This window comes from Mus caroli, unplaced genomic scaffold, assembly GCF_978045245.1.
Source record: "Mus caroli unplaced genomic scaffold, Mus_caroli_1 scaffold_8, whole genome shotgun sequence".
NCBI classification, from domain to species: domain Eukaryota; kingdom Metazoa; phylum Chordata; class Mammalia; order Rodentia; family Muridae; genus Mus; species Mus caroli.
The window spans coordinates 22,857,886-22,883,853 of NW_028227263.1; the positions used below are offsets into that span (position 1 = coordinate 22,857,886).

Consider the following 25,968-nt stretch of genomic DNA (forward strand, 5'->3'; position numbering starts at 1 on the left):
GCACTTAGCTCACTGAGCATGTCTTGAGCCTTTGCATGTTTCTGTTAAACAGTATTCAACATCTAGGTAGTTTGGGGGTTAGATGGGGAAGGGGGCAGGCACAGGTTCTGTGGCTGTTGGCATAACAAATCTATAGGCTACAAAAACAAACAAAACCAAAAACCTAAAAATTAAACTAAGTTCAACCACCACCAAAGCTGGGAGAACTGCTCTTAATTGCAAAGGCACAACACTTAAAGGTGGTCAGTAGCCAGGAACCTGTCATAGGAGCGGAGCTGCAACTACAGTGAAGAAGGCCAGGTGAGCTTCAAGAATGAGCCCAATAATGTGAGTAACCGGTTTCAATAGTCAATGTTGGAAACAGGATCGAGTTATAGATCTGATTAGTAGGAAGAGTATAATCTTGCTGGATGACCTCAAAGTAAAAGTGGGAGTATGTTGTGCGTGGGCCTAAGTGGTCAGGACAGCTTAGCCCTGACAGCAGGTGTGTGCGCTTGGCATCAGGGCAGAGCTGAGCTGTCACAGCAAAGCTGATCTGGCTCCAAGGCAGCATCTCTCGATGACTTCCACACCTGTAGCACTTGTGTTACTTTGGCTCAGTGGTGACAAGTGCTTGTTGCTCTTGCATAGGACCTGAATTTGGTTCCCAACATCCACATGAGGCAGCTCACAACTACCTGTGAGTGACTCCAGCTGGTTACAGAGGGCTCCAATGCTTTCCTCTCCCTCCAAGGACAACCACACTTTAAAATAGAAAAAAAAAAAGGTGTTATCACTTACAATTTTAAATGGTAAATGTTGTCCTAAACACTACATTCACATGTCTTGACTCAAAGCCGAGAACCAGCAATTGTATGGAGTACCACACACCGAGACTCCAAGCACAGCACCTTACGACAGCAGGCTAGCAATTTAGGCATGGACTGTGACAGGCCCTATTCATGCCACATTCTGTAAAACCACTTAACCTGTCCCCAAATCCTTTCCGAGTGCCTTCACTGAGTTCCAGACAGGCAGAGTGAAGGAGAATGCCCCCTTACCCCCAGGCTCACACTATTACTTACTTTTGTCAGTGGGGCAGAGGATGGACACAACCACAACACTTAAGTGGATTGTTTCATCAAGGAATTTAATATTGACCTAACAGAATTCTAAGAAAACCACATGGCTAGATGGTTAAGCATCCTGCCCTCCTTTTTAGAAACCTAACTTCTAATTACTAGAAACAAAGATCTTCCACTAGGCCCCTCTGCAGTGCATTTTCAATGTTTAGAATTTTGTCTATTCAGCTTGAAGGATCTTGGAAAGAGAAGAAATGAGACACTGTCTTTAAATAATATACATCTGCAACAAGTGAAAAGTTTACTGAAAACTTTTATTGTAATCAAAAAGTGACATAACGGGGCTGTAATGAGTTCAGCAATCATTCTGCTGATATTTTTGAACTGATATCAGCATTTGCCAGGCAATTAAAAAAATTCAAATGTGAAAATTTCACAGTACAGTAAACTCCACCCCAACTAATTAATGGTGGTTAAAAATAATAGGCCCTAGCAAAACCTCTCATGTTCCATGGTCACAAGTCACAATTCTGTACAAAAGTTCGTTATAAAGCTCTGGTGTAAAAATGAAATAATCAAGCAGCAAAGACTTTAAGTGCAGCACAGGGTCTTCCACTCACTATTTACAAGGCTGGGATCTCTTTACATCATAACAGAGTTTAATACAGATGACTTAGTAATTAAGTCAATTAAAACATCCGTCCTTCACACAGCGACAGATTTCACTTTTTGGTCATCTTTCTCCTTCTCCTTGTCTTTGTTCTTCTTCGCCTTCTTCTTCTTGTGTTTATGTTTCTGGCTCTTCTCCACATCGCCATCCGTGCCTGCGTGCTTCTTATGCTTCTTGTGCTTTTTATGCTTCTTGTGCTTTTTCTTGTCTTTCTTCTTTTTCTTCTTTTTGCTGTCTTGGCTTCCGGCTGAGCTGGCACTGCTGCTGTGGCTTCGGGTCTGGCTACCAGAAGGGCTATGACTTCTACTTGGACTAACACTGGGGCTACTTTGGCTCTGGCTCCTGTCTGCACCTGGCTGGCTGGCTGTTACTACAGTCAAGCTCTCTTTTGCTTTCTCTGTTGTTTTCTCTTTCAAGTCCTTGGAGATACTGGCAACAGCTTCTTCTTCCTTCACAGACACATTACTCTCACTGTCGCTCTCATTATAATCTGGTTCAAAGGCAGCCTCATCCGTCTCCCTGGTCAGGTCAGAGGAAAGCCTAGAGGAATGACTCAGCTGGGGTTTTGGCTTGACGGTGCTCTTCTCCACCTGCCCAGCAGCCAGCTCCTTCTCCATGGGAGGGTCTGGCGGGTTAGGTATATATGGCAGTTTGCCACCACTGGACTCTTTCCCATTGCGAGCTTCAGCAGCATGCTTCTCCCGCTCCTTCCCAGAGTTTTTATCTACAGGCTTTGTCTCTTCACATGGGCGTTTAGTTTCGTAGGGGGCTTTATGATCATGAGGCTTTTTGTCTCTTGGGGGACTAGAATTACTTTTTTTTGACTCAGTCCCCTTTTTAGGTAAATCTCTCTCCTCCCTCAGCTTACTTTTCTGTCCAGATAAAGACTCTTTACTCCGAGGAGGAGACTCTTTTCTTCTTGCTAGTTCACTTCTCTCGTCTCTTCGTTTGGAACTGGAATAATCTCTGCTGTCGTAGTCCACTTTCTTGTCTCTACCAGGAGTGAAGTCTTTATTTGAGGAACCACGAACAGACTCGTGCTTTTCTGAAGTCCTGGTCTCTTTGGAAGACTGAGAGAGATTCTTAAAATGTCCCTGTTCACTCAGGCGGTCCACAGTGCTCTCCTTGTCTGGCTGGGCACCGCTCTTCCTCTTGTCAGGGTTGTCCTTCTCTGACCCTGAGTGCTCCCGGTCCTTGGCTCTGCCCTTCTCACTGGACGCAATGCCCTTTGAGCTCCTGAGCTCCTGCTGCATCAGCTCGTGGCTCGCCTCCTTGGGAAGCTTCTGCATTTTCTCGGGCTGCTCGCTTTCTTTCTCAGTGTACTTAACTGCAGCTGATGGCTTAGTAGTAACATTTTTTATAATACTCGATGGTTTCCCTACACTCTGGATAGGTTGTGTGGTTTTAACATCTTCTTCTTCAGACTCAAAGTCATCTTTATCCCACTTGGACTGAGGAACCTGAATCATAATTATAACATCTTCAGCAGGCGCTGTGTTATCATTATTATATTCCTCCATAGTTTTAATGACTGTTCGCTTTGTATCTGTCTTTTCTTCAGATTTCCTCACAGGACTGCCTCCAGTTGAACTTGTACTAAAACAAATGAATATACTTTTAATTAATAAAAAGCTTACTACTAATAAAACATTGGTAAGTAAGTTTTTTATAAAGCTAGCTTAAAATAGGTTGTCTTTTTAGCTTTAAAGTTATATTATTCTGCCCTAAGACACACATGATCAAACTATAAAAAATGACGTGGTTCACCTCTCCCTGACCTGAAACAATGCTGTAGGCTCCTAAGAACCTAAGTTACACGCACAGATAAGATCAAAGGCTATCATTTCCCATAAAGGGCACTCATTGCTGTGGCCCCACCTCCCATCCATCCCCTCTCACCCCCACCCCGGACCTCCATACCTGGTGTAATCCACAAGCGTGGAGCTGGAGCCTTCGGTCCCAGCTACTTTCCGTTTGGCCTTTCCCTTGACTTTTTCCTGTTTGATTTTGCTAGATGTTGACTCCAATTTTTCAGAGGGTTCTTTTGTAGTAGATGCATTTTCTGCATTTCCAATTTTTTTTCCAGTTTCTCTGTTGAGTTTGATTTTTTTGGCTGGAGTAGTTGATGATGCAATCTTGTCCTTTTCTGGGGTCCTTTCCAGCTTTTCAACATCACCTTCCATTTTCCGCTTTGGTGATGGTTTCACTATTTCTGTTCCTTCTACTTTAGAGATTTTCATTGAAGACGACTCAAAATCTTTATCTACACTCTTTTCTTCTGTTTTTCTCTTTCGTTTTTCTCCCTTGCTATCAAGTAGTTTATTTTTCTCAGGCTTCTTGGCCTTCTCGTCCTTACTGGCTGGCTTTTCTGACTTGATGTCTTTGGAACAGTCCTTTTTGACCTTCTCGTCCTTGGCTGGTTTTGCCTCCTGGTGTTCTTTTGCAGATTTAGAATGGGCTTTTCTAGGGGTTCCAGTGACCTTCTCATCCTTCTGAGAAGACGAGGAAGGTTTTACAGAGTCAATCTTTGTAGCCTCCTCTTTGGCTTTTTTGAGTGGCGGCTCAGATCGAGGAGACTTTTCACGGTCTCCATCTACCTTTTCTTGAGGTCCTTTAGAAGGTTTTAAAACATTGTCTTTCTTGGCTGTAGCAGACCCATCACTTTTCCGTTTGGTCTTGTCACTTTTTACTTTTGGCTTATCCTTTTCTCTCTTGTCTTTGTCAGATACTGACTTGAAAGTGATCGATTCTGCATCCATTGGTTCATCCCTAACAGGTGTAGCATCGTCTCTGCTTGGGAGAACAAACAGTGTATCTGTCTTAGTTTCATCAATCCCTGAGGATTCCCTGGATTTCCTAGAAGTCTCCAGTAGCTCTGGGTTCAGGAAGCTCTCACTCTCTTCCCCTTTTCTTCGTTTCCTGTGTTTCTTATGCTTGTTTCCTTTGCCGTCTCCTGGAACATTCTCACTCTCCTTCTCCTTCGATTTTGGATTATCTTTTGCATTGTGACTGTCCCTTGTTGAAAGCTTTTCTGGATAGTTGCCACCTAGATTTCTATTTCTATGACTTTGTCCAGCAGCATAGTCTTCTCTGCGCCCTCTTGTAAAGGGTGAATTTCTGATATTAAGAGGTAAGAGTCTCTCTGGAGAAAAGTCCTCTCTATTGGCCGAGGGTCTAGGTTGAGCTCCCACTGCGTACCCTTTGTAGTACTTCTCATACCACTCTCGGTATTTCCTTTCCCATTCCCGGTAGCGTTCTTTCTCAAATGGGTCTCTAAAGTCGACACTCCGCCCATAATAGGCTTTGATGTCATAAGGGGGTGGAACTTCTCTGTATCTATTAAAATACTCACGCTCTGTTTCTCCTTGAGGTACATTGCGTTTAGTGGGAGACTGTCCCCTAAATGCTTGAGGAGATCTGGACCGTGAGTGGTATCGTCTATAGGGAGGTGACCTTGACCTAGATCGGTGGTATCCATGAGATCTGGACCGTGAACGGTAATTGCGGCTCTTGCCTCTGCCTCTCCTGGGGTATGGGGGTGATCGTGAATAGGAGCGAGAGTGTGAGCGGCTGAAGGAGCGAGAGTAAGAGCGTGAGCGTGTTGAGCCAGACCTTGACTTGGAGTAAGTGTATGAACTTCTGGAATACGATGACCCACTATAGGGAGATTTAGACCTAAAAACAAAAGCACAGTTGGTGGTTGAGAGATATAAACAAAGTAAAAACAGACAGTCTAGTATTCTTTTCTCACGGTTTTCTTTCTTTGCATCAAGTTTTGTCTTAGATGATTAAAGAGGTGCAGTGACCTCTACTGGAATGGAATAAATACACAAGTCACTTAGTACAAAACAAAAGCCAAGGCTTGACATCAGAGTGGAGTGCATTAATGTACCGTGAGTTTTATGAGCTATTAACATCAAACAAATGTCAATTAAATTTAAATTTCACTTCCTGTCTGATTATTTAGGTAGGAATCTATTTTTTTTTCTTACACTAGCCAACAGTCTAGTTTTAAAAGGAACCACATTTTAAGTGTTAAATCTAAAAAACAGTCTTTAAACAAACTTCCAGGGAACGTCTGTAATTTGTTTTTCTTTTCTAATAATACAGCAAGGGGTATTCTACCACTACTTTTTAAAACCGCTCAGGTTAATGTTACAGCAAGAAGCTGTAGCCTTATGGCAAAGGCCCTCAGAATACTCTCTGGCTAGCCCCCTATGTCTTTCCTTCCATAAACATTTCCCATTATATCATATTAAGAATAACTTCAAGGGACAAGGACAACTTAGTCCCCATAAATTCTAATTCTACACAATAGAATTTACACTGAGATTATTTTAATGGACATATTAGGGAATAAGCTACATCTCCTCCATTCTATAAAACTAGATCGAATCAGAAAAATCTCATAAGTGCAATGTTATTTATATCCATAGGTAATCCCTGGATATTCAAGTCCCATTTGTAATTCTGTTGTGAAGGCTTGCAAAACACTAACCTGGAAAATGAGCGCCTACGCTCCTTTTGAATCTTTTTGTATTCCATCAATTCCTTAGCAAAATCATTTGTAAACTCATCTAGCTTGGACTTTTTCTTTTCCCTAGTAAAATAAAGTTAAAGAGTGAAAGTTAACAAAAACCATTTAAGAAAACTAACAAGACAAATGTAATTAGATCATGAATGAAATGAATGCAATTGCCATTAGTTTTCTACTTTAAAACTATGAATAACTAGGTATCCCTGAGGAAGTTGCTTGTATGGCTTTGGTTTAAATTTTAGGTGAATTTTCTTTACTAACTGGAAACACTGGAAAATGTTTCCAAAATACCTATTTAATGTTATATCAGAAAATGAAAAAAGTGTATGATAATTTCACACTAAAATACTCACTCTTCCTTTAGTCGTCGTTGCTCTCTATAGAATTCTTCCCTGGACAAAGGAGGTGCTTGTGTTGTAGGGATGGTATTTGAATGGGCAGTCTGCACTCCTGACGATACCCAAGGTGTTGATATATTGGCAGGAGCTGGTGGAAACCCTGGAGGAGGGACACTATATCCTGCTGGTGGAGGCTGGCCAGGAGGAAACTGAGGAGAAAACTGTGGGGGAGGTACACCTGGAGGAAGAGGAAGTGTATGGGGAGGAGGCGGATACAAAGGAGGTGGTGGAACAGGCACAAAGACTGGAGTTGCTGGAAGTGATGGGCCTTGAGTCCTCTGTGATCGTTCACTGTGGTGTCGCCCGCGGTTTATACTTCTGGAGAGATAAATTCCAAGGTATTATACCTTTACATTAAATTCATCTGAGATAAATGAGGCTTTCTTTTTCTGTTTATAATTATTTTCCAAAGTGTAAAAACTGGAATAGAATCAACTACTCCAGTACAAATGCAGTTAAGGGGTATTTGTACACATTAGCCCTACAGGACAGGTAGGGTGATACAGGTCTCCAGTCTCAACTACTCAGTAGGCTGGACAATCACTTGAGTCTTTGAGTTTGAGGCCAGCTTGGGTAATAAATAACCAAGAACTTGGCTAAAAACAAAAACCTCTCAACAACTGTATTTCAAAATCCTGGACCCTCTGCAAGAGTAGCCAGTGCTCTTAACCACTGAACTACCCCTCCAGTTCCAAGATTCTAATTTGTAAGGCCTTTATCAACCGACAGGAAACATGTCTTGAAGGATGTGACAGATTAACATGGCTGCAACCTATTTCTCCCTGAAGATGCTTTTCTAGACTCAAAGGTTTTTTTTTTTGGTTGCTATTTTTCCCCCCGAGACAGGGTTTCTCTATGTAGCCCTGGTTGTCCTGGAACTCACTCTGTAGACCAAGGCTGGCCTCGAACTCAGAAATCCGCCTGCCTCTGCCTCCCAAGTGCTGGGATTAAAAAGGTATGCGCCACCATGCCCAGCTCTAGACTCAAAGTTTACATTAACAAAAACCACTGCAACTTCCTTTTGGAGGAAGTGGGTGAAACCAAACAAAACAGAATCATACTGATTCCAATATTAATAATTAAAACTGAAGATATCAACATTCTTCCCCCCAAAAGATAAACAGAAATAATAGTGCTAAATTGTCTGATTTGTCTCAAAGAATTTGAGTGCTTTTGCTAAACTTACTGGGCAAAGGTATGTAAGACGGCAGGAGGTGTTCAGCCTTTTCTGTTCAGAACCATAGCCATGATTCAGAACACAGCCCTTTGTTTAATGTAATCTCCATGAGATTAGCAATTCTGATTGGCCCACTAGAAGATCAATCATAGCTTTTATCAAGTTTGAAGTTTCTGCATCTTGGTTTAAATAACTATCTCCATATAAAACCCAGGCTTTAAGACAAATCTCCTCGTTTCTTCTTTTGGAAAAGAGAAGGCAGGGAAAGACTGAGACGAAGAAACACAATGTTTTTTCCTTCTGGACACTGAGCTGGCTAACTTTCATACGCTGTATCCGGCCATGTACCAATACAGACCGAGTACTCTGTGGAAGGAACACTAAGAACAGAGTCTGAGGGGCTAAGGAGACGGCTCAGTGAGGAGGTAAGGGTGCTTGCACAGTGCAAGGAGTGAAGCCCAAATCCCCAGCACCCACACAGAAAGCCAGGTGTGGCCATGCAGGCCTACAATAAACCCCAGTGTTGTAGGGGCAGAGACCGGCAGATTACTGGGGCTCGCTGTCCATCAGTCTAGCTCCAGTTTTACTCAAGAGTAAGATCGGGAGTGATAGAACAGGGTACCTGACATCCTCTTGGGCCTCTGTAAGCATGTATTCTCATATACACATGAGCATACATACCAAACATGGGCACACATACAAAAATGTAACTTATGTTTTCCCATGTTCCTTTCCCTCCCTCCTTCCCCAGACAGGTCTTGTTATGTCATGAGAACTGGCTTCCAACTCACAATCTTCTTGCCTCTGAGTCCCTAACACTGGGGTTACAGGTGTGCTCTATACTTCTTAATAAACAGTTTTTTGTAAACATACCTTCAAATGAGACTTTATTCTGAGTCTGGTAGAAATTAAACCTGGGGCCTTACACAGGCAAGCAAGAAACTAACCACTGAACTGTAACCCCCAGTTCCCAAATTTCTTAAGGACAACTGCTAAACGCTAAACATGTATTAAGAGAAGGAAGGAGAGCAAATGAGTCCCCTTCCTCATCACTCCTGTGTTATTTCTTTGTATATTTCCCGGTGCTATGGGATTATTTTCCAAGAGATTTAGCATGCTTACCTGTAACAGCTTCTTTCTCCTCTTCTAATTTGCTGTGGTGGAGAAACTAGGTACCCAAGCTTGTTGGAACTGTGAAAGGTTTAGAACAGGCCTGAGTATTTATTTGTCTTAGGTATAACGTATCATTACTACATTACATTACAACCTATCAGTGCACACACACATTACATTACAACCTATCAGTGCACACACTTTAAAGTATCTATTTTAACTTGCTTTGAAAACTTTCCTAATTTTAAACTCTTAAAAGTTGTTCCAGAGGAGATCTAAGCAAATATTATATTTACTTAAGATAAAGTTACCGTAGTCGTGAGTATTTTCTGTGTTTTCATTAGCACTATACATAATATATAAACTTAGTGTTTAGAAAGGAGCCCTTTAGTTTGCAAGGCTCTATGTAGGTTTTTACATGCTTAAGTAGAATACTTTTTGAGTGCAAAAAATGAGAAAATATGGGTTAAAGAGAGACCTACACCCTCACAGCCCTGGACCCAGTAAACAATGCCAACTCCAGTATGTCTCTCTACATTCAGACACAGGCCCACCTGTCTCTAAATTTCATATGCTTGCTAATGATATATTCTACTAGTCTCTCACCAAAACCAAAACTTAGGAAGGAAGTTTCAAAGAAATGTCTTCATCAGTCAGAATATTACTTTAAAAAACACTTAGATGTGTGTGCATGGGTATTTTAGCTACATGTGTGTCTGTGTACTAGGTCCATGCAATGGCAGCTGCAGTTCCAGAGGAGAGCATTCGATACCCTGAGCTGAGCTACAGAGAGTTGTGAGTGCTAGGGACCGAATCCAGGCCCTCTGCAAGGTGGAAGTGTGCTTCATTACTTAGCCATCTCTCCAGCCCAAAGCTAATCACTTGACACTCCAGAAGATGGAGTCAGATTTCGTTACGCATTTATTTATTTATTAATTATATGTAAGTACACTGTTGCTGTCTTCAGACACTCCAGAAGAGGGAGTCAGATTCCGTTACGGATGGTTGTGAGCCACCATGTGGTTGCTGGGATTTGAACTCCGGACCTTCGGAAGAGCAGTCGGGTGCTCTTACCCACTGAGCCATCTCACCAGCCCAAATCTAATCATTTTTAATGCCATAAAGCATCTTCTGTGTGTCAGGTCAGAAAAATCATACCCTGTAGATTTTAATAACTACTAACAAGTCAGGGAAAAATGGGGAACTTTGTGTGGTAGACACTACTCTTACAATGTATTTATTTACTAAACTGAAATTTGATCATCCAAATTCAGACAGAAAAAGAGTTCAACCATTTATGAAGGTTAAGAGTCTAGAAAACTACCGGGTGGTGGCGGCGCATGCCTTTAATCCCAGCACTAGGGAGGCAGAGGCAGGCAGATTTCTGAGTTCGAGGTCAGCCTGGTCTACAGAGTAAGTTCCAGGACAGTCAAGGCTATACAGAGAAACCCTGTCTCAAAAAAACCAAAAAACTAGAAAACTTAAATATGGGATCAACTTACTAATTTGAGGTCCTTTCATGATCCAAATGTTCTAAAGGCAGAAAAGGACTTAAAAGTTTGTATTTCACTGTTTTAGAAAAGAATTACAAAGTGACCGCTGAAATGGGTTTAAAGTTCACGAGCCCACTTAATGTGGACTTCTTTTGTTGAGATTTTCAGATAGAAATCTGAAATATTTGTAGATATAGCATAAAAGTACTGAAATAATTAAGGGTGAACATATAAAATGTGGTTAAACGCCAGGCGTGTTGGCGCACGCCTTTAATCCCAGCACTCAGGAGGCAGAGGCAGGCGGATTTCTGAGTTCGAGGCCAGCCTGGTCTACAAAGTGAGTTCCAGGACAGCCAGAACTATACAAAGAATCCTTGTCTCGGAAAAAAAAAAAAAAAAAAAGTGGTTAAAATGTGGTCTATTTTATTGTTTCTTTTTAAACCATAAAACATCTAACTTTATAAAGTTAAAATTTATTGAACCAGTCAAAAAAAAATGCTGTTTAGTTATTAGATCTAAACTGGATAAAATTAATCATTACGCATCCAGTGCCACTGTGACTTTGAAGGCAGCTCCTGTTGAGAATTGCTACAAAGCATTCACCTAAGATTATATAATACATATAAGGGGTTAATCAACCTAGGGGAAGGTCAGTCAACAGACTGAGTAGCTCTGGGGAGTCAAAAGTGACAGGCTGGGGACAAAGCTCCAGGGTAGACTATGTCCCTAGCTGAAGTATTCCCTGTGTTGAAGCCCCACACTCAATTCCTAGTAACACAGACACCATACATGCAGTTATGTGTACATTTTCTCTTGTGTAAATGTCAGTGTCTCAAACCAAGTGTTTCAAATATCATTATCTTCAGAAAAGAATTCAACATATCAATCTGAATGTGACAGAGCTCCAAGGCGAGTGTCTAAGATTACTTTGAGCGTGGATGTACTTACTGCTCCCAGCCTGGCCGGCCACCACCTGGACGAGCAGCATTGATTCTTACTGGGCCTTACAAACGAAACAAAACAATCAATAAGAAATTCGATGTTAATTATTTCCTAAAGAGGAAAAAAATCCAAATCAAATTAATTTTACTCACCAGTTGTGGGAATCAACTGTCCATGTAATAATGACTGTCCCAACAAAGACGGAGTTCCAAGGACTGGTACCTGGTACCCCTTTAGGAGTAATCACACACACAAACAAAATAGGAATAGTTAAAGTTTTAAAAAGTCAAAGCAAAAATTTTTTTTAAAAAATGAGTATTTGTAAAAAAACAAAAAACAAAAAACAAAACAAACAAACAAGTCTAGATTTTAAAGGCAGTAAAAATCTACCTTTTCTTCCATAAGAGCAGTAATAGCAATTGAAGAGGCTCCCTTTGAATGTTCTGATGTAAGGGCGGCAGCTGGCAATAATTTATTATCAGAATCCCTAGAAAACAATGTAACATAAGAAAACGTTACCATAGTGGATGATAATGAGTAAAATGACAACATCTATTATATATATCCATACCCAGCATGAGTTAGTGATAATGATCATATCTGAGGAAAGTCAACGGTCTGGGCCTGTAAAAAGCTCTTTAAGAATAAGAGGTGCGGTCAGTGGGAAGCTTTAGCAGGAGGCATTCCATGCAGACCTAACAATGGAATTCACTCCTCAGATCCTCCAAGACGGCACTAGAGAGCCAAGTCCTTACAGTTGCCCTCTCTAGCTCTACCCACACAGCTGGGGCCACCACACTCCTGCATATACACTAAAAATGACGGGACTGCCTGAAAAAACACTACATATGAAACATGATAGAAAAATAGGTGCAGAAATATAAAACGTCAAAATACTGCTACCCTTTAATATGGTTCCTTATGTTGTTGTGCCCTTCAACCATAAAATTATTTGTTACTACTTCTGTTATGAATCATAATGCAAATCTGTTTTCCAATGGTCTAGGCAACCCCTATGAAAGGATGAGTCAACTTCCAAAAAGGTTTCAACCCACAAGTTTAGAACCAACCACTGCTCTAATATAATTCTTTGTATTTTCTTTACCGATTAAATAAAGGCTAACCTAGAATAGTGGGTTATCTTGTATGTGTAAAGATTTCACCTTTAAAATTTTCTTTCAGTATGTATGAAACAGGACCTGACACCTGTGTTTTGAAAGTTAGCTGACATTTTTTTAAAGATTTATTTATTTTATGTAAATGGATGCTCTATCTGTATGTATGTATGTATACCTGCATGCCAGAAGAGGGCATCAGATCCCATTACAGATAGTTGTGAGCCACCATGTGGTTGCCTGGAATTAAACTCAGAACAACAGACAATGCTCTTAACTGCTGAGCCATCTCTCCAGCCCCAAAAGCTGGCTAATTGTTAAGAGAATGTATGTGTTAGCGGACCACAAAATCCACTATTGCTTTCAAGAGGTCACAACTTATTCCCCGGCCCTTGTCCCCTTTGGTCTTTCGAGATAGGCTTCTTCTGTGAAGCCCTGGCTGTTCTGGAACTCAGAAATCCTGAGTCCTGTGCTGCCACTGCTAGGCTGAAATCTAGTATTTGAATAAGCACAGGGGTCCATTAAAGAAGGTAGTACTTTAGGAGCTGGAGAGAGAGATTGGTGGTTAAGAGCATCACTTGCTCTTCTAGAGGACCCATGTTTTATTCCTAGCACTCATACAGCTCACAATCAGTTGTCTACAACTCAGTTCTAAGGGTTCCCAAAACCCCCTTTTACCACTGCAGACATAGACATATACCCAAACCATACACTCATACACGTAAAATAATAAAGGTAGAAAAAAAAATATGAACTTTTAACTTAGCAACCAGGAGGCAGTCAGAGGTAAATCTCTGAATTTAGAGGCTAGCTTGGGTCTACAGAGTGAGACCCTACCTCAAAAATAATATTATCAAAAACAAAAAACAAAAACAAACTACACCACTGACCCTGTTTTCAATAATGAGAGAAAGACTTACCGAAAAGGTCCATCTGATTTTTCTGAATGGACTGATATAGACACAGTTGCAGTTATATCAGGTACTGGAGCTGGGGCAGAAGATGGATTTCCAGATACAGAAGGAGCCAGGGAAGATGGATTTGAAGTTAATGAAGATATAGAGGGAGTTGAGTGAGCTGAGGAAGATGTCACTGGAATCATCAGAGGATCCTGCTGTCTTGATATGGGAGATCTCATCAGAGGCTGCAGGTTCCGCTGCATGAGTGGTCTTGGTGGTGGTACTGGGGGTGGGGGTGGAGGTAACTGTTTTCGTAGTCGTTTTGTATAGCCAGTTTCATTTTTAAAGTTATTAACAGCCTATAGACACCAAACATAAAAATGCAGAATATGTAATCATTTAAATGGGTTCAATCAGTAAAAATGCTAGAGATACTTTTGTGTAAAAAAGGGTACAAAAAGCTACCTGTCGTAAAAACTTGTTGGCAATTAAAGCATCAGGAGAAACATCATTTTGGTGACATGTTGGACACGTATGTTCATCTGACTCCAAGAGTGCCGTTCTTATGCCTATGTAAGATAAGATGTTAAACACGAGGAGCTAATGACACCTCCCAGGCCTAAGTCTCAAAAACAAACAAATAAACTAACAAACAAACAAAGGAAAGTAACTTTACTGACAAGAAGGGTCTGATCCTCTGGAATTGGAGTTAAAGATGATTGTAAGCTGCTATGTGGTACTGGGAACTGAACTCGGGCCCAGTGAAACAGCAGCCAACACTTACTTGATGAGCCATCTCTCCAGCCCCAAATGTTTTTTTGAGACAAGGTCTCACTATGTAACCCAGGCTGGCCTTGAACTCAAAGATTTCCTCCTGACTCTACCTCCAAGTGTTTGAGTTAAAAAAAAAAAAAGTGTCACCATATATGGACCTCAAACAAATGTTTAAACAGACAGAAAATGCATTAACAAATACTCATCCTTATTAAGCTAGCAATCAAAATATTATACAAAAAACCAAAAAACAAAAAACCAGAACTAAGTCTACAGAAGAGTGAACAAACATTTTACATGCCTTTAGTTTTTAAAATGGCTTAACAAAAGCTAGCATTAAAAAACAAAACAAGAGCCGGGCGTGGTGGCGCACGCCTTTAATCCCAGCACTCGGGAGGCAGAGGCAGGCGGATTTCTGAGTTCGAGGCCAGCCTGGTCTACAAAGTGAGTTCCAGGACAGCCAGGGCTATACAGAGAAACCCTGTCTCGAAAAACCAAAAACAAAACAAAACAAAACAAAACAAAGTAAACAAAGAACTAAACGGGGTCAGTGGTGGTGAAGAGCACTACTGCTCTACAGAGGACTGGGGTTCAGTGTCAGCACCTACATGGCAGCTCACAGGTGTTTATAACTCTAGTTCCAAGGTATTCCACCATAGCCTGCTCGGTGGCTTCCAAGTCACCAGACACATATACAGCACAGAGACATACAGGCAGGCAAATCAATCTCACCTCTCTCTCTCTTACACTTACACACACACACACACACACACACACACACAATCCTAAGGGTCTTGTTAAAAAGTAATGATAGAAGATCAGGGAAGAAATTAAATTGAAAGCCAGCTTAAGCTAAAAAAATATACTTATTTTTACTCATTAACAAAGGCAAAAAAGACAGTTATTGAAAACAATCAAGCATCCATCCAAACATGAAAGACACATCTTTACAAGGGGTCCCAATCTCTTACATTCATCACAGTAACTGTTTCCACAGCAGGGAATGACAACAGCATCAGTCATAATGTCTTTGCAGATGAGGCACAAGAGCTCGTCTGGGATAGGATCATCTTCTTCTGAAGATGATGATGGCTCCTCTGGTAAGAAGGGTGGTTTCTCTTTCTTCCCAATTGCATAGGCCTCTCTGTAAAAGACAGTTTCGGCATTTAAGATTGTCAGAAGGTAAAGAAGCCATGCTCTACGCTCAGTTATACTATATCATAACAGGAAGACAATTTCAGTACAATGACTGTGTTTACACAAGCATGTCTTTCAGTGTCAGAGGGCAGTTATATCTATCCAACATAGACACAAAACAGAATTACAAATAATTAAACAAAAGAGACACTTAAAAGAAACTAAAAGGATCTTAGAATCCTTAACTCTAGGAAGTAAAGGCCAGGGGTACATGTTAGGCTACCAGAACTTCTATGTGCCAACCAGACAGAATTTGAACTAGAAGCATACCCTAAATCACAATTTTCCTTTACTAAGTGGTTCTTAAAAAAAAAAAAAAAGTCAATCAAACAAACCAACAAACAAAAACCAACAGCAAGAAGACCAAAAACACCTTCTCCCACATTCTAGCATTCTGTAACAGCCATGCAGGCACCAAACTAATGCCACAGGATGAAACTGTATTATCTATAACCAGGTCTTCAACCCAACTATGTAACCAATCATCTGCCTGTAACTACTTTAAAAGATTAGTCTACTTAAGTCAATTAAACAGGATTTAATCATCATAATACATTACACAAATATGAAAGAGCACATCATTACACATTCTGGGTCCAGTGTTTTTGTAGAAATGCATTCCCCAGGAGTGGTAGGAATTAAATATATTTAAAAACACACAAAAGTTATTCTCAGACTTGCCTCTGCTGCTTCTACAGCCCCCCACTTCTCCATACTCAAAGCTGTAGCCCATAGGACTTCTTAGAGAAACCTTTGTTCATTAGAACAGGATGGGCTCATCTCAGTGCTGAAATGAAATAGTCTCACTGGATGGAGGAGGGTACCTGAGGTGTGTTATTTGTGTTGCAGCTGCTCCATAGACATCACCACGATTCCACAAATAAGTATCAATTTGCTTATGCCCCATTGTTCCCAATTTGTGAAAGAGGAGTCTCCCACTGCCCAAGAGAAAAGAAAAAAGGGAAAAACAAAAAAGAGGGAGGGGAGGAAAACAGAGGATAGAAAAAGAAACAGAAGAAGAGTCTGAGTTGCTTATCAGTGGTGTCAGTGGAAAGAGGGAATGTCTCATTTAAAATATTTGGGCTCCCATCTCTCCCCAGTATGGGCTGTGTGTCTGACACAAATGGGCTTTTCTCCCCCAGGACTCAAAAGCAATGAATTATTAGTTAGGCTTCACAGGTGATATTTAACTTTTCCAATACAAACTTCTATTTTTTTTAAGAACTTTTACATGATATAGATGAAGCAGTCTGCTCTTAAATTGACTGCAAAAATCAATTGCAATTTAAAATTGTTCCACAGCATTTATGACATGTCTCTGAATCAGACAGATATAGCATCACAACAGACTGCTATAAGATGAACCACAGAGAACTCAGGATGGTGGCTGATGAAAGCAGAGGAGTGAGCAGAGCCTGTGAGTGGGGCTGGAGTGGAGGGACAATCATTCTTCTTTGCAAACCATCTGAATATTCAAGTACACAGACTTCCCTAAATGCTACATCTTTTCTGCAGCAACCCTATCTGCTAACCATGCTACACCTCAACATTTGTGGGCAAAGCCAGGGAACTAATCCGTCTCTTAGAATATGGACACCTAGCATCAAAGGATATTCTCAGATCTCAACTTTGTGATCTTCTGGAAAGCTAGTTTAACAATGCAGAATCAGGATTTTACCAGAATTTCTAAATAAAAACTGGAGGTTCCTGGTAGAGAATCTAGAATCACAGCCTAGAGGAATACTTAATATATCTGTGTGTTCAAGATGTAGAAGATAGTAAAAGAAAGTAGCCAAGTACATTACTAAGAGCAGATCTATATATATAAGACTCTAAGTTGAATCAGACCACCAGATTCTTCTGTTTGTTCCTTTGTTAAACACTGGCTTATGAGGAACCTAACAAAACAGTTCAGCAGGTAAACTGTCTGCCAGACTTCCTATAAAGTTACAAGAAAACCAACTCCACAAAGTTGTATTGACCTCCACAAAGGCACAATGATACACACACACCCTAAGAAGGAAAAAAAAAAAACTGGCTTAAAAATACAATCTGGAAGTATATAAAAACAAGCACCAAGGACTGACTGGTCTGGTTACCGGTGCACACATGCAACACCAATAATAGGAAGGAAGGTGGAGGCAGGATGAACACATAATGAGACTACCTTGAACTACAAATTCTTGTTTCAAAAAGAAAACAAAAGAGCACTAAGGCACTGTGGAGAGCTGGCTGAGCTAATCATGACTTATAAAGCAAGCCTACTTTAGACTGAAGATGAAGTGACATAGCTAAACCTAGCCAAATGCCCTCAGTGTCTTGCTGCAGTTAAGCTGCCTTGCTACCTTACTGTACTTTCACTCCTGTATCTCACAATGATTACATGTTTTATTCACTTAGGAAATGGAAACATCTTATGTTAAGAAAATGTAGGAACATGTATGAGAATGAGGAAGAAAGAAATGACAGAAAGAAAAAAATCAGAAGACTACAAGGGAAGTGGCACTCACTAATGACAAAAGTCCCCAAATTCATTTGAAATTTGCATAAATGGAGCAGACTGCAGCCTCTCAGAATTAACACAAAAATGTAACATGTGGAAATGAACAATTCTGGAATGGAAACTTCCCAGGGAATCCGAGTAGCCAAGTTACAAGCCCAAGTCTGAAACACTATACCCTGGGACTGCCTGGTCCCCACAGGTCACAGCTAAGCTGCATACTTACGCATCTATAGTTGGTATTGCATATTTTCCAGTGTTTGTAAGCATTGCACCTTTCATGTTAGGATCTTTCACTTCCATCATAAAACTTCTAGGAATTCCAGTGCTCTTTTTGATCCTAGGACCAGATTCAAAGTTCTTATCCTATTTGGAGGAAGCAAGAGGAAAGGAAGACAGAACAGTCTTTAGTAATGTCTGCCAACAGCTCATACAGCGCTTCTCAATGACTTTTTCTTGGGATGCCTCCCCCACAGGAACGGCCATGTGAGCTAAGGTACTAATCTGCACTCTTTCAGAGAAAACAAGACTTAGGGACAAGGAACATGCTCTCCTCTACATGACAGCCAAGGCTTGGTCCTGGCAACCTAGACTCCAGAAGTTGTGCTCATCTACCATCTTAATGGAGGAGAGTTTTACCATGGTAAATATAGTTAAATAATTCTAAGAAAAACTAGATGTATGTATCAGTTTCTATATGGAACTTACCCCATTTGTTGGGCAATTCTTAATATAATGACCAGGTTTACCACAACGAAAGCAGGTGTAAGATGGAGGTGGTGGACCTACTAGAGTTTTCTTCATGTAACTGAAAAGGAAAAAGAATTCATATGTACATAGAGACTTAGGAAAAATAATGCTTCTGATTGCGGGGGCAAACACACCCCAAAGTTCCTATAGCATAATAGTATTTATGAACTTACTTGATTGGGTCGTATTCATGGCCAGACTGTGACATCATTGCTTTAATTTTGTCTTCTTCAGAAGCATTGGCTTCAGCCAGATTGGCAGTCTGTTTAACAGGTAATTATTTGACACACACATTAGAAACACATTAAGACCACACAGCAAAGACAACACGCATTCTACACAGAGCAGCTTCTAAACGAGCTGTGCTTAACAGTAAGCACTGGGCATTCTTACATCACTCTATGCTGTCTAGGGGAGCTTGGGAGGCTGCACAAGTCTTTCTGGGAGATTCAAACCTTAGACCTTGTCTGTACCTTACATTAAAGGCCAGGTGAGATTAAAAGAAAACACATGTTAAATGTCACAGCACTGAGATTATAATTTACATTTAGAACTTGGAATGTAGGGTGGGGTAAATGACTTAACATTACTATACACTACAAGTCAGAGGGCTTCTGGTTAGTGGTGTCAGCTTGTACATTAAGTTCAAAGGTATGCATTAAGCATTCAAAAATTTAAACTACAGATATGAACTTTTATTTTTAATAAGTCTAGATATAAACAGGGTCTAAGGGAGTAACTTTCTAATAACCTGGATATTCAAGCACCTACCGCTCATACCAGTCACTCACTCACTGGGTTTTTTTATCTTTACATTCATCCACAAAACAAGCAACCAGTTTTAACACTTTATTTTAATTTTAAATACACACAATGCTTAATATTAACAGAACTTGGAACAACAGTAACATTTACAGAAAACTGATTACAGATGTTCAACAACTAATTTGTTTGAACCCAAACATTATTTTACAAATAGATTAAAAACAAAAACAACAAAAAAGAAAAAAAAAAAACCAAAAACCAAAAAAAAATCCCCAAACCTCCAAACCTTCCCAACTCTTCCCAGTCAGGTAACCACAGTAGAAAAGAGCAACCCTGAAACCCAGCCCTCACAACACATAAACACAGACAGCAGGGACTGTAAGCTGCCGAAGACATGACCTCTGTGCTAAACCACCTTCCACTAGACAGTGACAGCATGGTTCATCCACTCTATTTAGGATAATTAATTTTAGTATTTAGTTTTCTTAGGACTAGAGCTTAAGTAGCAATTTGTTATCAGGACATCTTTTAAGGATACATCCTAGAAAAAAGGACACACCCCACAACCAAGTCAAGGATAAAAGATAGGGACATCACTAAAGGGTAACTTTTCATTTTCTCTTCTCATGTTGGCTGTTAAATCGTACTTTTCATTTCTTGATAGTAGGGGAAAAAAGATTTTTGAAAATCCTTTTGAGCCCTCAATTCTACCTGTTCTGTTCTTCTAAAGACACACCCTGCAATCTAAAATATACTGTCTTTAAAAAAAAAAAAGGAATCCATCACTAGTGCTTTCCCAAACAGAAGATACACATTATCGAGCATAAATGTAAGCAACCTTATCAAACAACATGGCGTATACAGTGATTTCAGGAGGGAACAATTTGGCTCTCTGCCAAACATACACACTCATATTCCTGCAAACAGCATCATAAGTACATACTTAACACAATTCATGTAGTCTGTGTTCAAACAAATTACGTTGTTTAAATTTTTCTAATGCGGACAGACTACAAGTCTAAAGCATAAAGAAACAACTGTACCACATTTAAAATATTGACCTTGGTGGGATCAATTAAAAATGTCAAGAATTAACCACACAATTGTCCATGGAAAGGAAATCTTCTGTTGTGGCTATTTTAAAAGAAGTCCACATAATTCACAGCCAAAACTAGGGGATTCCTCCAGAATTATGTTAGTTTCCAGTGTCTAATTAAACAAAATGGTGTAAAGGGGGGAAAATGGTTAAGTGTAGCTTCTCGTGGTTCTTCAGTCTTGAAGATGAGCACTATGCGGGGGCTGACCAAGGTACCCCTATCTTCTCAGGCCAGCACGGCCCAACAGTACATACAGTGCACTCAAAAGATCCATCCTCCCCACCCATCTTAAAAACACTGCTTCACATCCTTAAAATGTTATAAAGACTTATATTTTCAAGAATATATTATATATATATATATATATATATACCTTTGTAAGCTGGGCCAGAGAAATAGATGCAGAAGAGTCATCAATCTGTTCACAAAAAATTAAACACACATTCAAGGTCCACACTGAAAACAGCTACAAGTGATTATTTAGCCCCTAAAGCCACTTAATGTCATATATTGGGCATTTTCTTCTCTAAAGACTGTTATATTTTGTTTGAAACCTGAAAATATGCTTAAGCTATTTTATCTTTTTTTTTACATTTCATACCCAGTTTAAAAGTTTATGTATATACAGTGAACACTCAAGAGGATAAAAAAGTTGTGACTCAATACTACAATTTGAGTCCCATGTCTTTCAATAATCTCTAAAATCTGATAATGCTCACAATATACAATGCAAGAGAATTAAAAAAAAAAAAAAAAAAGCACAACTCATTTTTTCTTTAATTGTAAAACCAAGCAGCTCTTTGGGGCCTAGCTCGCTGCTGTGAGGTTAACAGCTCCCAGGCAATCCCTACTGTTTTCCTTTTAACTGCTCAGTCTGTTTATCCTCCCTGTCCAATAGCTCCTCTGGTCAAGAAACCACAGGTTTCTTTATCAAAGCAAAAGACTGCTAAGCCAACTCCACCCCCAAGCCCGCTCCCCGCAACCAAAGAAAGAAAAAGGAAAAAAATAGGAAAGATAAACCAAAAAGGTACCCTGGGAAAATGTCAAAGAGTTGTCATACACAATGACAGAGTTTAGCATTTAGAGAAGCCAACTGGACAAGGATAGATTAAGGACGATGTTAACCTTTTTAAAGTTCTTTCACTTGATCCCATTAAATGATTTTGCGTTTTAAAAGGTGCTTGTCTGCATGTATTTTTAGTAATTAACTTCTGGGTATCCCTAAATCTCCTTATTTAGTGTCTTATTCAATGTTATAAGTGTCTCATGTGTTACTGGTCAGAATTCTTTGGAATGGACAGACTTCAATAGGATATCTGTCTCAAGGAAAATGTCTTCAAATATCCTTCTAAAAAGTACTAAAAACACAAAAACTAAAATCCATATAAATCAATATAAAGTCCTTTCCAGTGCCCACTATAGAACAAATTCAATAAATACAAGAATTTATTTATTGTATTTACAATACAAGAATATTTATTGTCTGGCTAAATTTAAGGTATGTCTTAGCTAGCCACAGTGGAACCTGCCTATGAAACTGAGGCAAGAGGCCCACAAGTTCCAGAGCTGGGCTAAGTAGTAGGTTTGAGGTCAACATGACCTACGTGGCAAGACTCTATCTGAAAATAAATCTTACCAATGTCTTGGGTTTAGTCTGTTGAGTATCATTACTCGGATGTTTATCCAAATAAACGGTTCTCTGTTCCACACTTCAGGACTGCAGAGTTCACTGTGTACTAAACTCACATTTCTAATGTATAACCACTAATGCACAAGCAAGAGTTTTCTTGCTCACTTTCAAAATTTTTTACTTAAGGACTAATCTGAAGAAAAAATTAGAAAAAAATATAAGTCTCCTTATTCATAAGGACGTCTAAGCTACTCAAGTTTCTTTGTAAAGGGCTACATTTTAAATCTCCAGGAATTACAGACAAGGGTCTGAGCGAGCAGTTGTTGGTGCATATCTAACAACACTGATGCTATCCCTCTGTTCTCTTGTCCTTTTTCCCTTTTGCTTTCTCTTCCACTTCTTTTATTATGGACTTCTTGAGTTCAAAGTGGTTTCCCACACAAACTGCGTATTAATTATGGTTGTTTCCACCAAAAAAAATCTCTATACTATCTAATGACCTTTTAATCTAAGAGATCAAATGTAGCAGGGCATTAAGAAATAAGTAAAAAATGTTCACAAAGTTTGGCTGAAAAATGTTAGAATTTATATTTCCTAAAATACAAATAGAAAGTGACTTCTCAGTATAATTGTTAAATCTGCCACACTTAAAAGATCTTCCAAAAATAGTGTGCACCACAGATATCACTAAGACTAGCCCTCCTCTGTATCAGGGAGCAAGAACCGGAAATCTGTTTATGCCATTATATGTGACTGAAACTAAAAGAACCCAAACAATGTAATCACAATGTTTAGTTAGCCAGAACATCTTAGCTTTGGAGTACCAGACCAACATTGAAGGAAGGATGACTAAGGTTTAGGAAATAAACAGATAGTCATCTTTAAACCAGACTTGGTTTAAATTACCAAAAATGCACAGGGTATGTGGTGATCCACATGTGTTATACCAGCAATTGCAAGGCCGAGGCAGGAGGATTGCCATGAGTTCAGGCTGGCCTGGGCTGCATATCAAGTACCAGACCAGCTAGATTGTTACACAGCAAGACCTTGGTGTCTTCAAAATAACAAACAAAAACCCAAAACGACAAAAAAAAAAAAAAAGTTGAGCATGATGTGGTACAAGCCTACAGTCCCAGCACATGGGAGGTGAGGCAAAACTCAAGAACTCAGGGGCAGCCTCCTATACAGAGGCCAGCCTGAGCTACAAGAGCTGAATCTCAAAATAAAAAACCCCAAGTATATGAACATACTTTTCCTAATCACAACTTTAAAATTTTGTCCAGGATCTCTATTTTGTATAAGTATACCTAAACCATCCTTATTTCTAAGTTATGAACACTAGATAATGAACATGTTTCCGAGATCCTGAATGTCAACAAAGCACCCAAGGGAAAAAAAAATAGAGACAACAGATCATGTTGTGTCTCCATCTCACTTAATTCTATCTAAAATTAAAACTATTTAAGGCACTAAAAGGTAGAGAGAAATCTGAATAAGCTTACAATAAACTTCTTATAAATGTAGTACAGACATGCCAGGGAACACACAAGGCTAAAGAAGGTTAACTTTATTTATGAACATGTGACCTGTGTTTATACACATGCTAATAAACAAAAAGGAAATAATTATTTTCAAGAAATAAAACTTCATCTGAATTAATTTAAATACTATATAAAAAAGTTTATACAAATGTGTTACATTAGCTACTACAGTCACCAGGACAGTTTTTCTAATTTGTGCTAGCATTTGGATACATAAAAATCAGTTTTAAACCAATCACCAGCAAAACAGAGACTTGGACAGTTTTTACAGCATTATGCTTTAAAAAACAAAAAACCCAAAGAGTAAAAAACAACTCCCCCTCCCCCCCAAAAAACTCATTTATCCAAAAGTGGGGAAAACCCCCAAAACACTGACTTTTTAAACTCTGAATAACTGTATTTAGTTAGACAGGAACTAAAGCTCATATACTTGAGAGAACAAGTTCAAAGTTGAGATATTCTACTTATCATGTTTAAGATCCAATGATGCAAGGTTAGTGAAATGCCTCATACACAAATGTCAGTAGTATTTTAAAAGAGTAAAATGAAGTAGCAAGCAATACCCCTGACTTCTAAGTGAAGATTTCAAATACTGTGTTTTTGTGTACAAGTATTAAGTCTGACCAGCAAAATGTTTATAGAGAACCATTAAATTTACAGACCCAGTTAGGACAGCCCTGTGTTCTGCGCCTGTCCACAATTTAGAAGTGGTGCTTTTACTTAAAAGCTCAAAGTCAAAAGAGTTTCATACTTTGGATTAATCTGTAATCACAAAAAGATGTTACAGACCCAGTTACTTACTGGGGGCTGCTTTTGGTACAATACAGCTTTTGATGATCTATAACTAGTGAAGCAGTGGTGTCTTCTGAGGAAGAGAAACTCTCTAGCTTGTGTATCCACTGCATAAGCCATCAGAATCACTGACATGTTTATGCACTCTGGGTGGTGGAGATGCAATTTCAGTCTGTTCTATATAGTACAAAGGCACCAAATAAAAGCAAAACTGATTCTAAGGCTGCATCAGTCTCTCAAAAACTCTCTACTACTATGTGTTTGTACTTGGAGAAAGGATCAAATAATGTTAAGTTCTGCATGCTGCTAATCCATTTCTGAGAGCCATCAATTAAGCAGGGAAAAAAACCTAGTAAACTAAGTGAAACAACGTGGAAATGGCAAAATATACACTCCAAACAATTTTTTATTGCAAGAAACAAAAAGCACAAAACAGCCTGTACATACATACAAAATACTAACTATAGACAGACAGATGCAGAACATGTTGTCATGTTCTCAGTGTTAAACCTCCATCATCTAGAAGGATCATACATTACTGTACAACAGTGCCATAGAGGGAGAGTGCTGCCATATTTAATAGGAAACAGTAAAGGGTACAAATTACCCAGTTCTACAGAGTAACTGCAAATTATTCCACATTTATATCCATATTCAACTGAACTGTCATCAAAATACAATTTATTTACAGTGGGTGCTATGGTCAGTGGGTATTCTAAGTGAGTTACGTCACTGAAACATTATAAAGGTAAAAGCAATTGTGTAGAAAAAGGGTGATTGTGTTTTTACATACTGCTTTTGTAGTTCCCATCACTGGTTCAGTTCGACTTCTAAAAAATAAAACAGAAACAAAAACTAACATTAGCTATTTATGAATTTCATGTACATATGTGTATATGTGTATACATTTGTGTGGGTATGTAGTCTCGTTTAGCCTAGGCTAGCCTTGAAGTCACTATACAGTCAAGGCCAGATCCTCTTGCCTCTTCCTCACAAGTGCTAGAATGTGTGCATCACCATGTATTACTGACAAATAGCTCTAATTTTACATCTTGAGGAATATAATTACTTTTGACCAAAAAAGCTCTAACAGAATTTCTGATATCCAGAGTAAGCGACTTTGATCACTACTACTTCCAAATGGTTTATGGTTTAAGATACATTCATAGTTTCTTTAAAAAAAAAAAAGAAAAAAGAAAAAAATTCCACATAGAGGAATTCTAAATTCTAAGTGACATCATATTCTGACATATCCCTTTCTAGAAGGTACTGTATTTATGAGCTTTGTGTTTTACTTATAGTGATTTAGAAAGTAGTCTTTTCCATTTTTTCCGTATACCTAGATATAAATTTCCACATACCCAGTTTCTTAAGCAAACCACTGCTGGTACATTTATAAATGGGATCTCTGATAGACTTCAGTTCTCAAAACTAGCTTTCAAATTCAGATAATGATTATTTTAATTAAAAAAATATTTTAAAGTGGTGGCAAATGCTTTAAATTCTAATACTCAGGA

The 25,968-nt window shown here is 39.3% G+C and overlaps 1 protein-coding gene across 3 annotated transcripts in view; it reads right to left on the reverse strand.

Annotated features, from left to right (window-relative positions):
• Positions 1 to 1,354: 1,354 nt before the first annotated feature.
• Rbbp6 (RB binding protein 6, ubiquitin ligase) overlaps positions 1,355 to 25,968 on the reverse strand; it is a 32,499-nt gene continuing 7,885 nt past the window's right edge. The window contains exons 3-19 of one of the 3 annotated variants that reach the window (XM_085841345.1): positions 25,245 to 25,281; positions 20,862 to 20,906; positions 18,800 to 18,888; positions 18,585 to 18,684; positions 18,103 to 18,242; positions 16,201 to 16,314; positions 15,151 to 15,323; positions 13,871 to 13,974; positions 13,427 to 13,764; positions 11,782 to 11,878; positions 11,544 to 11,622; positions 11,398 to 11,452; positions 8,966 to 9,034; positions 6,622 to 6,984; positions 6,230 to 6,331; positions 3,652 to 5,406; positions 1,355 to 3,327 (exon numbers count right to left, since the gene is read on the reverse strand). In XM_085841345.1, the coding sequence (XP_085697471.1) occupies positions 1,767 to 3,327; positions 3,652 to 5,406; positions 6,230 to 6,331; positions 6,622 to 6,984; positions 8,966 to 9,034; positions 11,398 to 11,452; positions 11,544 to 11,622; positions 11,782 to 11,878; positions 13,427 to 13,764; positions 13,871 to 13,974; positions 15,151 to 15,323; positions 16,201 to 16,314; positions 18,103 to 18,242; positions 18,585 to 18,684; positions 18,800 to 18,888; positions 20,862 to 20,906; positions 25,245 to 25,281 (5,221 nt within the window). In that variant the 3' untranslated portion in view covers positions 1,355 to 1,766. The remainder of the gene's footprint in view (positions 3,328 to 3,651; positions 5,407 to 6,229; positions 6,332 to 6,621; positions 6,985 to 8,965; positions 9,035 to 11,397; positions 11,453 to 11,543; positions 11,623 to 11,781; positions 11,879 to 13,426; positions 13,765 to 13,870; positions 13,975 to 15,150; positions 15,324 to 16,200; positions 16,315 to 18,102; positions 18,243 to 18,584; positions 18,685 to 18,799; positions 18,889 to 20,861; positions 20,907 to 25,244; positions 25,282 to 25,968) is intronic. The other 2 variants (XM_021169083.3, XM_085841344.1) reach the window with 2 other exon arrangements.